Source organism: Sinocyclocheilus grahami, unplaced genomic scaffold (assembly GCF_001515645.1).
Source record: "Sinocyclocheilus grahami isolate Dianchi unplaced genomic scaffold, SAMN03320097.WGS_v1.1 scaffold853.1, whole genome shotgun sequence".
Taxonomy (NCBI): Eukaryota; Metazoa; Chordata; class Actinopteri; order Cypriniformes; family Cyprinidae; genus Sinocyclocheilus; species Sinocyclocheilus grahami.
In genome coordinates this window covers 71,456-89,026 of record NW_015506032.1, presented here as the reverse complement: position 1 = coordinate 89,026, position 17,571 = coordinate 71,456, and the positions used below count along the sequence as shown (strand labels likewise).

The window sequence follows — 17,571 nt, the reverse complement described above, 5'->3', positions numbered from 1 at the left end:
TAAACCAGCAAAGGACCAGTTTAAACCAGCAAAGGACCAGCATAAACCAGCATCCCAGCGTCAAAACATACCTAACCAGCATATGCTGTTTTTTTCAACAGGGTATTGATTATTAATAACATAACTTTTGTCCTATCATGATGAATATTTAAAAAAAAAAGTGACCAAATAGAAATGTCCCTCATAGTGTAAGTGATTTGGGATGCAGTCGTTCACGTTTCATTGATGAGTGTAACAGTAGTTCCCTCTGCTGGTCAAAGGATCATACACGATGATTAAAGAAGGCTGAATTATGTCACTTGCTTCTTGTTGTTGTTTTTAAAATTGATGATATACAGTTCGGAGAAAAGAATGGTCAGACATGTTAGTTTAAGTTAGACTTATAATTCGAAGGACTGTAGCCCGTTGTAATAGTGTTGCTTCCCGTGTATTCTTAAAAGATCATGACTTTTGAACAAGTTAGATATAAGAAATAAAGGTCATAAACAATGTGTATGCCATATTCTGCTCCAAAATGTGAATAGAATGACAACAGAAAGACTGAATGAAGTAATCAAATCAGTCACATTTCCCCTTCTCCGGTTATTGAACGTATAAACTGAAGTAGTTCAGTGTATGAATGATCAACTTTAACAACTAGACTAGAGGAGGTCATTTTCGTTCGTCTCAAACATGTGCCACTAATAAATGATGACAAAGCAGCATATCCACAGCAGTACCCTTACGAAAAACAAGTGTATTCAAGTGTGCTATTAGTATACTTCTTTTAAACTTAAAATAGGAAAGTATACTTTGAGTCTACTTTGTATGTACTTCTCAGAAATGGACTTTATGTACTTCTTGACTTATACTTAGAAAAAGTCTACTGTAGCTACTGTATACTTGTGCTCCTAGAATCCGTGTTTTCATTGTTATACGTTAGAGGTTGCTATTACACATCTTCTGTACAGATTTTCCAAAAAACACAAGTGAAGAAGAAACCGAAACAACAGACGCTTCCACATGTAATCTAACACGATCATCAGACATAAAACAGCATCAAAACTGAGTAACGTTATGGAATAAAATGTCGACCAATGAAGAGGTAATAATGACTGTCAAGCTTTGGGGTCGACTCTATCTATGTTTTGATTATCATTCTGAAGCCAATTCATAGTCTTTTTTCAGCTTTTTGTTCAAAATGTTGTTTATTTCTTTATTTTTTATTTATGAAACTTATCCACATTCAATAGTTTTTAAAAAAAGGAAGCATGAAGCTAGAATAAAATGTTTTTGTTTGCAAGCAGATACTCTGTTCTTTTGATGTTTTGCATATTCAGATATTCATGTAACAAAATATATACAAATTGACACCTAAATATGGACATAGTAGTATACTTAAAGTATGATGCAAAGTTCACTTAAAGAAAACTGCTGTTATACTTAAAGCATACTTAAAAGTATACTTTTATATACTAGAAAGTGGGCCTATTTAGTCCCAAGGCGTATTGAAATAATACACTTACAAGTATACTATAAGTACACTGATATTTGTATACTTACTACATAAAGTATACTTAAAAATATACTTGAACTTTACTTAAGGATACTGACTAAAATAAACTTTTGAAGTATACTACTATTTGGTAAGGGTAAACCCGTTTTTCAATGTTGGATCTGCTGTAACAAATACAAATGTACTAACAAATGTCCTTAAACTTTCCTTTTATTATTATTATTATTATTATTGTTTTTTAATAGTCTCTCTGACTGTCTTTCAGCTTTTCTGGCCTGTGAAACATCTCATTGTTAAGCTTTTAAAACTTAAGGCAATGCTTCATCAAACCAATACCAAATAAAAATAGTTTTTTTTTTATTTAGTTTAGTTTAACTCTTAATCCATCTGCGAACCAGCAGCCAGTCCACAGTAAAACCGAAGGACTTTTATTTTGAAAAGCGCTTCTGTCACCGGCGCTCGTGGCTTCACAGGCGCAACATTTCCCGGGATTTTGGAGCCTAGAAATAAACAAGTAAGAGTGAATTGTACTACTTTTAATTGTTCATTGACGCTCACATTAATAGACCAATCTTAACAAACAAATAAGACGTTGACTGCTTTGAATAATGGAAAGTTTACATCTTGCGTCTTATCCTTACAGTAATCGCTCACACTGCTGCAAAGCTGCTAGTTCGCTAGCCTCCAGATGTGAGTTAGCATAACTTCTGTCAAACGAGTCTGTACGTAATCTGACAATATATTTGAATGGAAAAGGTGTATAAAATAAGCATTTTTGGGCTTATATATGGGTTAATGCCATATATAAATTATGCATGAGAACTTATGATTAGTAAACAATGTAAACAACTGTTAAAATCTTTTTTTATTTAATTATTCGTTGCTAGGGATGCTTTAATATAGTAAAAAAAAATACCTATGGCGTTTAAAAAATAAATAATAAAATAAGTAGCTGGTTATCTATGTGATGTGCGGGATTGTTGATATGAATAAGCAGTTCTTATGTAACGTTAGAGGTTTAATTTGAATGAATACATCTAATGCAGGAGCTTTCAACCTTTGCAGTCCCATGAAATCTCCTTTTCTATGCAAATCCTGCTGTACTTTGGTGGTGGAAACCCTGAATCTAATGTAGCACATTTCTAGGCTCCTACTCTTGTTGTAGGTAATAATTGCTGCTGTTGTTTTGTCTTTCAGCTGACTGTCATACGCTGCTCTTGAACCCGAGCGAGAGAAGCCTCACACACTGACGTATAGAGACGGGCCGCAGAATGCCGCCTGTGTCTGGACTGGACACGGGTCCGCTTGAAGAAAGCTCCGGGGGTCTTAAACATTCAGACTGCCTTTGTCCGGTCTGTCTGGACATATTCCTGGAGCCCGTCACTTTGCCCTGCATGCACACCTTCTGCAAACCCTGCTTTATGGAAACTGTGGACAAGTCCAACATTTGCTGTCCGCTTTGCAGAAAACGCGTGTCCACTTGGGCGCGACTCAACAGCCGCAACAAGACCTTAGTGAATGTGGAGCTGTGGAGACGCGTGCAGGATGCTTTCCCCGCTCAGTGTGAGCGGAGAGCGCAGGGAGTCGAGGACGACGATGATGCTGGTACAGAGAGCGTAGCTTGATCGAAGCAATATGTGCTACATAAGTGTTTCATGCTAAAGGGGTCATATGATACGATTTCAAGTTGTTCTTTCTCTTTGGAGTGTTACAAGCTGATTGTGTATAGATAAGATCCCTGAAGTTGCAAAGACTAAAGTCTCAAACCCAAAGAGATATTCTTTATCAAAGTTAAGACTCTGCCACGCCCCCCTAAAACGGCTCGTTCTAACACGCCCCCACATATCTACCTCACTATGTGGAAATATTAGCATAATGCCGCCCAAATGTTCACGCAGAGAAAGAAGGCGTGGTTTCAGTAACCGCAGTTAGTGTTGAAGCAGCATGTCAGGGAGACGCTGTGTGTTTCTAGGCGAAAGCAAAAGCACTTTATTTGGCCTTCTGGAAGTAGATGCATTTAGGAATCTTTAAGATTACTTGCAACAGAACAGCAATGCATTTTATGGACGACCGTTTCGTGAACCTAGGAGAGGAGGTAATTCTGACTGCTATGACAATCTGGCGCTTCTGAATCAGCTGCTGTTTTGTTATTAGTTTAAGTATTTGCTATTGACTGTTCAAATGTGTTTGTGTGTGCGTGTGTGTGTGTGTGTGTGTGTGTGTGTGTGCGCGCGAGAGAGAGCGAGAGCGGCAGGTGTGCCTCCCTGAAATGCACATTACTGAGTGCAGTCCCGTGTTTACAATGGGGCCGTATTGTTGTGCTGGCTGCCAGCAACACGATAGTTTTTGTTTGCGTGTCCAGTCCTGCTCAATGTGCATAATACTGCATACAAACTGTGCTGCAGTGGACGTTTTGAAAGATCTGAAATCATTCTTGAATTGTGAATAATGTTTGGTTAATTTTGATCTTTTAATAGTTTGAAATTAAACACTATTATATACCATCATATGTACATTTTTATTTTATTTTGTTTTTATTTGCTGTTGTACCTTTAAAAAAAATCCTGAATAAACTTGTTTCCATTTATGGTATTTAAATTATGGAACATATTCTGTTACACCAAATACACAAAATAATGATCTTTAAAAAAGCATCATATGACCCCTTTAATGCATATTGCGTTCATTATAATTACTTATGCAGTCTTTTTTTCCCCCAGTAACGATTCCGAGACCTCTCGTGTGTCAGCCGGGAGAGCTGAGGAAAGAGTATGAGGATCAGATCAGTAAGGTGAGAGGTTCAGGACGGTCTCTCTGTTGTAGATGTGTTGGATCTTTAGCCTGTGAAATGGCAGGTGTGCCTCCCTGAAATGCACATTACTGAGTGCAGTCCCGTGTTTACAATGGGGCTGTATTGTTGTGCTGGCTGCCAGCAACACGATAGTTTTTGTTTGCGTGTCCAGTCCTGCTCAATGTGCATAATGCTGCATACAAACTGTGCTGCAGTGGACGTTTTGAAAGATCTGAAATCATTCTTGAATTGTGAATAATGTTTGGTTAATTTTGATCTTTTAATAGTTTGAAATTAAACACTCTATTATACCATCATATGTACATTTTTATTTTATTTTGTTTTTATTTGCTGTTGTACCTTTAAAAAAAATCCTGAATAAACTTGTTTCCATTTATGGTATTTAAATTATGGAAACTATTTCAGTACCTGGTCTTTTCAGATTAGAGAAGAATTTTGAGTTCTGAAAATTGCAGATCATACCATTTAAAAGTTTATTGTCTATACGATTTTTTAAAAATGTTTTTGAAAGAAGTCTCTTATGCAAGGTTGCATTTATTTGATCAAGAATACTGTAAATCAGTAATATTGTGAAATATCAATACAATTTTAATGTATTTTAAAATGTAATTTATTGTTCAAAAGCTGTATTTTCAGCATCATTCCTCCAGTCTTCAGTGTCACATGATCTTCAGAAATCAGTCTAATATGCTGATCTGCTGCTCAAGAAACATTTCTGATTATTATCAGTGTTGAAAACAGAAAATTCAAAAGAACCGCATTTGTTTAAAATATTAATCTTTTTAAGATTATAAATGTCTTTACTGTCACTTTTGGTCAATTTAATGCATCCTTGCTAAATAAAGTATTAATTTCTGATCTGAAATTAAAACTGACCCCAAACTTTTGAACAGTGGTGTACAATTGAAGACTTATTTCAAGTATCAATTACATTTTTTTTTTTTTTTTACTAAAATCTTTTAGATTTTTTTTATTGTATGCACATTTTCAATTAGAGTGAATCAAATGTTAATTTGTTATTTATGTTGTGTTGTGGTGAAGGGTCATGATCTCATTTGCTGTTTTGAACAGCTGGTGGAGGAGAAGCGAGCTCTAGAGGAAGCCGAGAGGAGAGCCAGTGAGGAGTACATCCAGCGGCTGCTGGCTGAGGAGGAGGAGCGCATGGCGGAGGAGAGGAGGAGACGGGAGGAGCAGCAGCTGGAGAACGATGAGAAGCTGGCCAGACTGCTGAGCCAAGAGCTGGTGAGCTCACACGTCACGGACATGCAGAGTCACGCAGGACTGTTTATCATGATTATGTTTAATAACATGTCAAAACACCAATAAAATCATTCGGACTGTCTGAAGACAAGTAAATAATCTCATTCCATGTTTTGGTTCCTGTTTACTTGTTCTTAAAACATACTTTTTGAAAGTTTATTTAATTAAATCTTGCCAAAAACAAATCACACATTTTCTGTGAGTCTTAAAAAGGTTTTAAAAAGACAATTCACCCTTCCACAGATTAAGGCCTAAAAATTTCCTAAATTGGAGCAGAAAGTCCTGAATTCATAAAGTCATGACATTAAAGGGGTCATATGATACAATTTCAATTTGTTCCTTTCTCTTTGGAGTGTTACAAGCTCTTGGTGCATAAAGAAGGTCTGTAAAGTTGCAAAGACTAAAGTCTCAAATCCAAAGAGATGTTCTTTATAAAAGTTAAGAGTCAGCCACACCTACCTAAAACGGCTCGTTCTAACACGCCCCCACATGTCTACCTCACTATGTGGGAAGATTTGCATAATGCCGCCCAAATGTTCACGCAAAGAAAGAAGGCGTAACTTTTATTCTCGCTGTAGTATTGTTGTTGCCGCCGCCATGTCGTGAAGACGCTGTGTGTTTCGTTGTGAAAGCGAAACTACTTTGTTTGTTCTTCCAAAAGAGGACGATATCCGCTTCGTCATATCTAGAGCTGATCTGTGCTGGTTGCTGAGGAAATACATCAACTTTGCTGTGGATCGCCGGATCGGGTTTCACCGTGGACGAAGCGGAGTCCAGCCCGGGGTCGTCACATGTGGTTGCCGCAAGCCCGCCGGACGCTCCTTCGTTAAATCTGCCGGCCGCGCCGTTCTCAAGCACGCCAAACTACTTTGTTTGGTCTTCCAAAAGAGGACACAACTAGAAATCAGTGGTTAAGTTGTATTTACAACACTGTTCCAGAACACTTCAACCCAAATATTCAGATGTGTGCAGCGCATTTTATGGAGGACTGTTTCCTGATCCTGGGAGAGTAGACTACAATGCGTTTACAAACAAAGGCTGTTTCTATAAAGTGGGGCAGTTCCAACTTTGCAAGGACAGTCTGGCGCTTCTGACTCACAGTCTGTTAGTAAGTTTTTTATATTTAAAGAATTTGTCACTGACGATTCAAATGCGAGTTTTGAGCAGTGTAGAGTAGCGTTTGTTGTTTGTCATTTGGTTTGGTTTTATGTTTACACGGCGCGATATGCAACGTGTAAAAAGAGAGTATAAGTCATTATAATCAGTAATTATGTCCCCACTGGATGCAACGAATGCCTCGTTTATAATGGGTTTTCATGTTTTTGTCTCGTCGCTCCGGCCGGACACGGCGTCACAGTATGTTAAGGGGCGTAACATTTCTGTCACACGCTTGAGGTATTCAGCCAATCACAACGCACTGGATAGCTGGCCAATCAGAGCACACCTCGCTTTTCAGACCGATGAGCTTTGTAAAAATCTATGTGTTTCAGAAAGGCAGGGCATAGAGGAGAAACAATAATGTACAGTATGTGGAAAATAATGTGTTTTTAACCTTAAACCGCATAAACACATTTCATTACACCAAATACACTAAATAATGTTCTTTTTAGCAGCATCATATGACCCCTTTAAACCTCGAAATGCTGCTGCAGTTTTAGTTTCCTTTGCAGACCTGTCAGTAATCAGAGATGATGTAATGCTGTTTTGTGGTGTTTGTGCAGAATTCAGGACCAATCTCTGAAACATCATGGACCGCCAAACCTACTGATAATACACCAGCAAAGAAGACAAAACCAAACATTGAGAAGTGAGTAGCTGCTGTTATAACTCATCTTTTCAGACCTGTCTTTTGTTGAATGTACTGAGAGTTTTTTTTAATGCGCTTAATGCATTAAAATTCTCTTGTATGTCAGGTTTTTGCGTCCAGTGCCTCATAAGCAGCCGAGCAGTTCTGACAGCAGCCCAGACTCCTCTCTGATGGCTAATAAGGTGATTTCTTTCATTTTATAAATGAAATGATTGCAAATGAAATCAACTAAAATGAATAGGCTAAAAAAAAAATAAAACAAATTGAAAGAATATCAGAATCAATCAGATCTAAAAGAAAAAAATCTCAATAAATCCATAAATTTGAGACTAAACATGATACATGAGAAACAGTAGCTTTATTTTATTTATATATATATTTATTATAGTTATATTCTTATGTTTTATTGTATTTTGTTTTTGTAAATATCTCAGGAAAACTGTGTTTTAGTGAGGTTGAGGATTTTAATTTTTTAATGTATTATTTTTTTAAGACAGACATCGATTATATACATATGTAAGGCAAACAACATGCATGTTTACAGATGAATAGGATAAAAGTAAAATCACAATATTAAGTTAATTCTTACTATTACATTTTTTTTGTACCAAACAAAATGCAAGTTTTGCTCTAAAATGCATTAATATAAAAAAATAAGACATAAAAAAGTAAAAATAAAATTAATGATTGGGAACAAACTCTTGTGCTTTTTGTTTTTATTTACATTGTTGAGAAGTCTCTTCTGCTCACCAAGGCTGCATTCATTTAATCAACAATACAGTAAAAACAATAATATTGTGAAATACTGTATTTATTACCATTATTTATTAAAAATATATTTTTAAAATGTCATTTATTTTTGTGAAACTGTGATCATTTTTTAAAATAATTCTTTGATGGATAGAAAGTTCAAAATAGCAGCATTTATTTGAAACCGAAATCATTTGTAACATTATAAATGTCTTTATTGTCTCACACACTTTTGAATGATAGTGTATATGCAAAGTTCATGCATATTTAGTTGAAGATAAAACACTTTCTGGACAATTTCCAGTTGTTGGGTTACTATCCAGAAGGTTGGGTTAAACATTTAAACATTTAACCCAACCGCTGGGTCAAAACAACCCAATTGCTGGGTTTGTCCCTATTTTTCCCAGCACTGGGTTGTATTTAACCCAGCATTTTTTAGAGTCTTGAGAGCATCTGATTGGACAGAAAGTTTGATGAGAAGCTGAAGTACGATGTGACGTCAAAAAAATCATTGAGCCGTTTTGGCAGAACTGACGAACTGCAAGCTTTGAATGCTTATATCTTCTAAATTCACACACTTTTGAATGATAGTGTATATGCAAAGTTCATGCATGTTTAGTTGAAGATAAAACACTTTCTGGACAATTTCCAGTTGTTAATGGAGAAAACGAGTTTATAAATGTTCCTGTTTTTCAGGAGAACATTCTGAGCCCTCCAAAAACCCTCTCAGCACAATCTGTGGCGGACACAAGCAAACTGAGCACGTCTGTGCTGGACTACAGCGGGAAACCCTCCACCTCCAGCTGCTCAGAACACACGTTTGATTTTAACAGTCCAAACAGCAGCTCGCTGAAAAGGAAGAGTTCAGAGGTCGAGCTTCAGACTGAAGCGGATCTGCTCGATAAGAGGCCCTGTGCCGCTCCACAGTGTGAGTCTCCTTTAGCCGACAACACGTTCCTGTCTGAAGTGGCGTGGTACGAGGAGGGCTTACAGAGCCACTGGCAGCAGGAGGAGGAGGACCGGAGACTGGCCATGCGACTTCAGAGGGAGCTGAACCGTGAAAACACCGTGGACCGCAGGAAGGGTTCAGCCAACGGCTATTCACTCCGGCAAAAACCCACTCCGCCTTCCACAAGCACAAACCCAGACGAGGAAAATACGAGTAAGAACATCAGTACGACACGGTCTGGAACAGTAGGAACGACGCCTGGGAAGAGCCTTGCATCTTCTCCTTCAACAACCGTCCCAGCTGCTTTGAAGAAGGGGGCGAAACAGACCACCCTTACTAAGATGTTCCCCAACCTGAGCAGCTGAACGATGCTCTGCTGCTTTTATCTGGTATCTTATTCACCCTTCAGACTCGAAACCCTTGTTAGGTGCTGTGCTGCTACTAAAGGACGTCCTGCAGCCGGTTTCCGTTGTCTTTTTCGGTTTCTGCCCATATGTTGCTGATACTCCTTCAGTGCCTTTCTAGGGAGGGTCATCCTGTGAAGTCATGATGATTTCGTTTTCTGGAGCGTTTTTATAGTCATGACTAGCTTAGAGTTTGGAAATGGTGTGAATGCTGCAGAAGAAAGTCATTTTGTAAGCATTTGCAGGCATTTTCACTTTGATTGAATAAAAGGACAGTTCGGTTTACAAAAAAAAAAAAAAAGTGTTGTGTGGTTATTTGACAAGTGAATAAAAAGCAAGGACCTAAATTATTCTGGGTGGTTTGGGGTTTTAAGGGAAAAAAAATCTCTAAATATATATGTACAGTATATGTGTGTGTATATATAGATATACGTATATATACATACACACATACACATATATATACACACACCACACGGGTTGGACAAAATGATGTGAGCACCTGAGAAATAGGCAATTCGTCTTCATTAACACCATTTGCCTTTATTATAGATATAGAATAGATTCATACAACATCTGAATGTTGTTTATCAGAACATCTGCTAGCTACTTCAGAGATGTTTGACGAGGGAGTCTGCTTCTCAGACTTCTCTCTCAAACTAACCACAATGATTTGATAAGTCGGGTAATTTGTTCGGTCAGGGCAGATATTGAAGTTAATCTTGGTCTCCAATTGTCCAGGTTTTATGATCATTGCTCCATATTTTTCACATGTGCATATTTTTCATATAGTGCTTAAACACTGCTGAACACACATGCTCTCTATATAAGTGATCGGATCTAGACAATATGAATTATTACATACAAAATAAAGGCATGCATGTAGTTTATTTTTTATATATAATCTGGTTTTAAAAAAAAATTAAGATTTTATTTGTATTTGCATTTACAATTTCCGTCCATTTGGATTAGTTTTGATCTCATACATTTGAACTAACTGAATATTGCTTGTCTTATTTTAACCATGTGCATTATTATTATTTTTTTTTACTGAATCAATTTGTTTTCACAATGAACAGATTATGCTGATTCTAAACAGTTATATAACATGCATTTTGAAAATAGATGCATAGTTTGCAGAAATCTTACCTGCTTCATTTATGTATAACAGACAAATATGCATCACACAAAGATTATTAGTTTATTTCAAAACTAATCCAAATGAATGTATGTGCAATGTATGTGCAGTACTAAAATCGTCTTACTAAAATTCCACGTTAAGTTCAATGTGTACTAGAAAATTGTTTCACTACCAAATGTTGTAGTGTAATCCTAAATATAAACAATAATGAAACTCAGATCCTGTCCTAAATCACTGGTGATCTGCGTTGTCAAGGCCATCTGTGGGACTTTTCTATATAAGGATAGCAAAAACACTAGTTTGAGAAGTATTATCCTCTGAACTGTCATGTGAAGCCTGGGAAAGAGTCCGTCAGATGATCAGTGAAGCAGACTGTGGATGTTCGGTCTAGTCTTGCCTTATCACATTCCACGCTATTACATTTATAACAACTCAAACAACTCCGTTCCTTCCTTGTGGCTTTGCTTATAGCCTGTTATGGACTTCTTTTAGCATTTCCCATATTTTGGGGTCGAAGTTGGTTGCAGCACTTCCCTCTTGAGTCTCGTGCATCTTCATACAACATGAGTAATATTCCTCACTTCTGGTGATAAAAAAATCCCCCAGTGCTGCGCAGAAAGCAGTGCTGTCCAAAATGAAAGCTATATAAGGTGTTGACATGGTTTCTGTTTAAAGTGTGCACTGATAATTGCAAATGCAGTTGCACAAATACTTTTTAATTATCACGTTTAATCATATACTGTAGTACAATTCAAAAGTTTGGGGTTAGTGTTTATATATATATATTCAGCAAGGATGCATTTAGTTTATCAATTCAAAAATCAGCATATTAGAATGATTTCTGAGAGATCATGTGACACTGAAGACTAGAGTAATGATGCTGAAAATGCAGCTTTGATCACAGAAATAAATTACATTTGAACATATATTCAAATAGAAAACAGTCTGTTTAAATTGTAATAATATTTCACAATATTACTGTTTTTACTGCACTTTTTGATCAAAAAACGCGGTCTAAGTGAGCATAAGTAACTTCTTTCAAAAACAGACTGTCCCAAACCTTTTGAATGGTGCATGGATGAATTATTCAACATTCATTAAGAAAGTAAATAGGGTCCGTTTTGATTTCATGTCTGATTTGAAGTTTTGCTCACACAGTTTGCTTCCAGCTGTTGCACACAACCATAGTGGCAGATATCTAAGCATCTTAAAGAAAGAGCACAAAATACACATCATTTAAATATGGGATCCTCAAAAAGACAATATGAAATATTGTGTTGTAATCTGTGGAGCAAATATGATGCATAAATGTGACAAACTACACACTCGAACCGAAGCAAGAAGATTGCAGAAGTATGATCAGTGCTAATGGTGCATCACAATGAATCAGTGAAGAACAAAGTTGCAATTCTCTATTGCGTATCATAACAGTTGCCTCAAAAATGAAACTTCTGCCATTATTTATTCACCCTCATGTCAACCGATATGACTTACTTTCTTCCGAAGGAGAGATTTTTTGTACTAGTCACTGCAATTATAATGAATAGGAACGGGAGATTTCAAGCTTCAAAATAGATCAGAAAATGTCTTAAAAATAGCACTGTTTATACAAATCATGCACACTATCTATAGTCTTCTGAAGCCATTGTTTGTGGAACAGAAGTACACTTTAGAATACTTTTAAAAAGTACTTATTAAATAATATGCTTTAAATGAATATACTTAATTGTGAACTGAATATAATCTTTTTGAACACTTGATTTCATGTTAATTGCAATTAAATGAAAATGTATTATAGTTTATATTTATATTAATTGGAATTAGTTGCTTTTTCGACCCACTTGTGTAGGACTTCAGTACATCTGTGTGTAATTTCATAATTGCTTCTGCTTCTGTTGGCTTCTCATGTATTGCATGACATGTTCACCAGGGTTGCCAGGTTTTCACAACAAAACCCACCCAATTGCTACTTAAAACTAACCCAAAACTAGCCCAATCGCATTTCGAGGGGGGCTCCCCATTAAAAATCCCCATTAAAATCACGTTTTTGGCAGGGTTCCCCTGGTAAAATTCACACTCCAGGAGCTAAATATCACGTTATCGGGAACGCTTTAACCCGCAGGCATGAAAAACAACCCGCAGCAATGGTGATAAAGTAGCCCAATTCCGTGGGCAAACCGCAGACTTGGCAACACTGATGTTCACATGTGCTTTAGTATGTTAGTCAACACATCAAAACTCACATACTTTAAAGGTCCCCTGAAATGCTTAGAAACACGCAGCGTTACTCTATGTGTTGCCGTCATTTGAACTGAAACAGGAAGACAGGGCGGGACATATCAAGCAGCCCCGCCCCTTTTTAAAATAGCCAATAGCGTTCGTTTATATCACAGCTTGGGCTAGAGCCGTTCAGAGCCGTTGAGCTCCGTAAAGCCGCATTTGACAGCCACGATCTCATCCATATTGCTATAAAATATAGCATTCTGTGTAGAATTCAAATATCTCCAATACATGACCGCCTTATAGATAACCTTAAGACTAACATATTGATACTAACCAAAAAACTTTCATTTTGATTTCATGGGGACTTTAAAGCACAACCAAAGATTATTAAAACAGAATTAGTTAAATTGTGCATTAAAGTAAAACTTTTTAAAACTCTCTGCTTGTACACTGGTGCTCTTGTGCATATGGTGTCATTAAAGTGATTTGATTAGTCTGATTTGCTCTCCATTAGTTCGCTGGTCCTCTAACCAATCAGTGTTGGTGTGATGTGTGTGCAAACACAAACTGCAGTTTGATTAGTACAGCATGACAGTTTTAGTTTCACCGTCCTCAGCTGTTTGTGTGTGTGTCACAGAATCGTGAGTAGGAAACACTCAGCTGTATTTAAGCAGGCAAAGTTCCTCATCTTGGAATAATCAAAGGCTCAGGGCTCAAGACTCTTCTGAGCTTTCCTCACAGCACCTGCTTTCTCTGACAACAGTCAGCCTAAATCCATATTCCACAGTCACAGAACAGGTAGGCTAATTTTCGTTATTTCAATACACAGTGAGTCCAGTGTTTGGACACTTGATCATAATATACAGTATATATATATATATATATATATACAACATAATTTATGTATTGTATGTATAAGTTGACTTTTTTATACATTATAATTTGCTGCAAAAATGGCAAATTATTCACTGCAAAAATTCGTCAGAAAAGAAAAGTACATTCTGAGAAAAACTCAGACTACAGAATACAAACTGAGAAAAGCATCATTTTTGTTTGCAGATGCCACTTGGTTACATTGTTATCTAATGATTCAATGGAATTCTAATGAATGATCAATGAAATTCATATAATAAAATGATTAGTTTTGTGCAGCATACAAACACACTAACGGACTGCAGTGTAGATACAGCAGTGATGCAGCGAGTTGATGTCCTCTCTGATGTTGTGTGGATGCAGGAGATGTGCACCGGTCACTGCTCCAGGTCTGCGGGAATGGCTCTGATCCCTACAGCCATCGTCTGCATGCTGGCCAATGCCCTGCTGCTGTTTCCTGATCTGAAGTATCAGTACCTGACAGAGAATCATGTGACCAGAGAGGCCACGTGGTGCTCTGGGATCTGGGCATCAGGGCTTCTGGTGAGCTTTTCTGCTCTTTTATGAGATCTGATACTAATCGATAACACGATAAAGGCATTTTGAGTATATATTAACAACAAGTACAGAAAATTAATAAAAACAAATGGTGTATACTATTATTATTTGTTATTATTATTATGGTTGTTGTTAGAATATAGTATATGTATTTATATATACTATAAATAAGTATATTATTATTAAATTATTATATTGATAGTTACTTCTTATTTCTTCTTCTATTTTAAAATGAAGTAATAAATAATGTATTATAATTATATGTTATATACAATAGAATTATGTATATTATATTTAATAGAATACAGACAGAATATATTACAGAATAAAAATGTAAAATATAATTAAAAATAAAATATATATTTCAATTATATATATCATTTATAAAATAAAATATATATTTTACATTTATTAATATACGTATGTGTTATACATATTATTTTATTATTATTATTATTTTTAGGGCTATCAGTAGGGCTTTACTAGAACAGTTGCACATGATGTAATTGTCATAAATGTTGTGTGTTTTGTCAGGTGCTTGTGGCCGCGCGAGGCTTTACGACACACTACGAGAAGAAAATATGCTGTTATTTTACTGCTGAGGTAAGAGAATTGTATTTTGTGGATTTGTTTTGGATTTTCTTCATAACCATTATCATCAGTTGAACAATAAAATTGATTAACATGAAGCTTTGAACAAATATCCTGTCCTAATGAATGCCACATCATGGAACAAAATGTTTTGGGAATTTCTAGCCATTTTTGGGAGCTATCCTGTAAACAGTTTATTTTGTGGTTTTTCTAGGTTTTGCGTAAGTTGGGCTACGCATGTTTGGCCATTCTGGCAGCTGGCTTGTGTTTCGTGGGGAGCGGGACGGGGCTGGCTCTGGGACCCCTCTGTTTACACAACAGCACTGACGGTCTAAAGTGGGGGCGGCCATTAAAACAAGTCAAAACTGGGTGTGTAAGAACTCACATTGTTCTATTCCTTCACTATTTTTTACAAAGAACTAACTATCAGTCATCCATTAGGCAAAATCGTCAACATTCGTATAGTTTTGTTTCACTAAGAAATTGAACCTGATGTGTCCAACAGACTTTTGTAACCTCGCCAATCAAACATTAAGACATTAAACAATAAAAAGCTGCATTAAAGTCATTTTACATCAGTTAAAGACCATGAAGTTGGCTTTGAGGTTGTGTGCTGTCAAGTTAAATTAGTCACGTTATGTAGTGTTAATGTGTGTTGTTCTTTGTGCTTTGCGTCCAGTGCACTCAAGCATATTGATATTATATGTAAATAACTTATGCTCATGTTCCTCTGTGTCTGTTAACGCAGAGAGAAGCTTTACCTCTATGCTCCGGAGCGGTGGCCATCCGCCTGTGTGGAGCCTCGAGGTGTTGTGATCTGGAATATGGTTCTTTTCTCCGTCCTCATGGTAGCGAGTGGCCTTGAGCTCGTTTTCTGCATTCTTCATCTCTTCACCGCCTTACTGGAGTTCATGTGTGGACCGAGATTCTGCAAGAATAAGGTAGAGATGTTTACAAAGAGCCTTCCCTCGTGAACAGACACTTTATTGAATTCACTGTGCATTTGTATAGCGTACTTCAAATTTTAACTGTCACCCCCCATTGGCATGCAGGTGCACTATCCAAACTTAAATTGTTGTAATTTATGAACACTTTGGAATGCATAAGGTTGGTTTCTTTTTAAAGAAGAAAATCAGCAAATTATCGCAAAAGTGGAATTTTTTCCAAAAAATTTAAGTGTCAAAAAGTTATAGTAGTTTAAATGTACGGTAAAGAAAATGCACTATATTAATTTAATTGAATTTTATATATAATAAATATTTTACATATCAGGTTTTACTCTAAAAGTGGTATACAATTATAGCCTTATGTCTAAATAAGTTATGTTCCAAATTTGAAGTTGATATGAAAAAAATGGAGGTTCCGGTGAGATTTTATTTAGGGCGTTATACCACAAACAGCCACCGGGTGCCATCCAAACTCCATTGAATTTTTTTAAATGCATTTTTAAATGTCTAGATTTCTCTGTCAATATTACTTCTATCTCAAAATAGGGTTAGGTTAGGGTTAGATTCCAAATATGGAATCCTGAGACTCAGACCTTTCCAATAATATGTTTTTTGTCAAGTTTTGATTCTAAAAGACCGTAATTCATTTTGTAATATGACACTTGACACCGCCCACTAAGGGGGAGGAGACCGCCAAAAGATTTTAAAGTACCATTTCCATGGTAATGCAATGCCTGATTTCGAAATGGTTTTCACAGGATGAATCTTAGGCTTCTAAGCTTTCAAATGATATATGATTTATGATGATTACTAAAAGATTTGATAGAGAAAAATGACAACAACAAAAAAGAGCGCCAAACGTCCCACAGGTGGGACGGTGACAGTTAAGGGGTTAAAAGATTAAATCTTACTTTAATATAATATTAATGAAATAAAAGGCCACTTATAGAGAGTACACCTTCATGACTGCTTTTTTTAACACACTTAAGTGAACTCTGTAATATTGTCAAATTCAAATTTAAAAGGATTTTAAATCATCATGTTTATTAATCTTGCCATGTTTTATAGAAGTGCACTTATTTCGATGTGTTGACTAACATACTAAAGCACGTGACTGAAATGTTTAACTGTAGTGTGTTAACTTCTATAACATTTAAAGTTAATATATTTTAAATACTCTATCATGACAAAAGTGTCATTTCAAATATTTGTTAATACATGCATTAGATGTTTCAATAGAAATTGCATATATAAATTGCTTGTAACATATATAAATACTACATTTAGCAGCATGCTTTAACCATATTTCAATAATGAATTCATATGTAAAGATGTACTTAAGTATCACTTCAATGGGTCAAAAATCCACTCTAAAGTTCAGCGAATTGCAGTTTTGCATTTATACAGCAATTTCAAAGAAATCTACTTTTCTCTCTTTTTAGGTTGTTCCTGCTTGAAATGACTAGAGGTTCTATTATTTTCATCTCCATGTGAGAATGAGAATGCCATTGTTGGCTCTGACTGCTTAACTTATTTTAAACGGAGAGGAAATAATAGAAATGGGAAGTGGACCAGGAAAGCCAGTTCTCACGTCCCTGAAGTGTTTTAGTGCACACACACGTCCAGTCTTCCTGAAGTTCAGCTGCTTGAGAGTGATACTCGTGATGGTAGTAAACTTTGAATCCCAGAAACCCTTGAACAGATTAAACACTCTGAATAACCTACTAAACTCACAAATACAAATAAGCTGTTTAAAATATT

General features: G+C 36.3%; 2 protein-coding genes across 3 annotated transcripts; both read left to right on the top strand.

Moving 5' to 3' along the window:
* The first annotated feature begins 1,936 nt into the window (after nt 1–1,936).
* On the top strand, nt 1,937–9,764 carry LOC107563002 (E3 ubiquitin-protein ligase RNF168-like). Of its 2 annotated transcripts, XM_016247773.1 has the most exons (8): nt 1,971–2,009; nt 2,139–2,185; nt 2,693–3,100; nt 4,216–4,286; nt 5,379–5,549; nt 7,289–7,374; nt 7,481–7,556; nt 8,821–9,764. In XM_016247773.1, the coding sequence occupies exons 3-8, from the start codon at nt 2,767–2,769 to the stop codon at nt 9,436–9,438; spliced, it is 1,356 nt and encodes a 451-aa protein (XP_016103259.1). In that variant the 5' UTR covers nt 1,971–2,009; nt 2,139–2,185; nt 2,693–2,766; the 3' UTR covers nt 9,439–9,764. The 2 variants fall into 2 exon arrangements, with proteins under 2 accessions (XP_016103258.1, XP_016103259.1); XM_016247772.1 differs by lacking the exon at nt 2,139–2,185 and having other exon boundaries at nt 1,937–2,009.
* Nucleotides 9,765–13,609: 3,845 nt separating this feature from the next.
* LOC107562996 (transmembrane 4 L6 family member 5-like) lies at nt 13,610–17,267 on the top strand. Its single transcript, XM_016247767.1, has 6 exons — nt 13,610–13,639; nt 14,078–14,257; nt 14,807–14,875; nt 15,078–15,232; nt 15,612–15,804; nt 17,253–17,267. Exons 2-6 carry the CDS (start codon nt 14,081–14,083, stop codon nt 17,265–17,267), a joined length of 609 nt encoding a protein of 202 aa, XP_016103253.1. The 5' UTR covers nt 13,610–13,639; nt 14,078–14,080.
* The last annotated feature ends 304 nt before the right edge of the window (nt 17,268–17,571 follow it).

Bases quoted from the DNA above. Each gene is read 5' to 3' on its own strand.
- LOC107563002 (XM_016247772.1), top strand. From the start codon at position 2,767: ATGCCGCCTGTGTCTGGACTGGACACGGGTCCGCTTGAAGAAAGCTCC. The intron at 5,550-7,288 runs GTGAGCTCACAC...GTGTTTGTGCAG, and splicing joins GACTGCTGAGCCAAGAGCTG to AATTCAGGACCAATCTCTGA. The intron at 7,557-8,820 runs GTGATTTCTTTC...CCTGTTTTTCAG, and splicing joins CCTCTCTGATGGCTAATAAG to GAGAACATTCTGAGCCCTCC.
- LOC107562996 (XM_016247767.1), top strand. From the start codon at position 14,081: ATGTGCACCGGTCACTGCTCCAGGTCTGCGGGAATGGCTCTGATCCCT. The intron at 14,876-15,077 runs GTAAGAGAATTG...TGGTTTTTCTAG, and splicing joins GCTGTTATTTTACTGCTGAG to GTTTTGCGTAAGTTGGGCTA. The intron at 15,233-15,611 runs GTGTGTAAGAAC...CTGTTAACGCAG, and splicing joins TTAAAACAAGTCAAAACTGG to AGAGAAGCTTTACCTCTATG.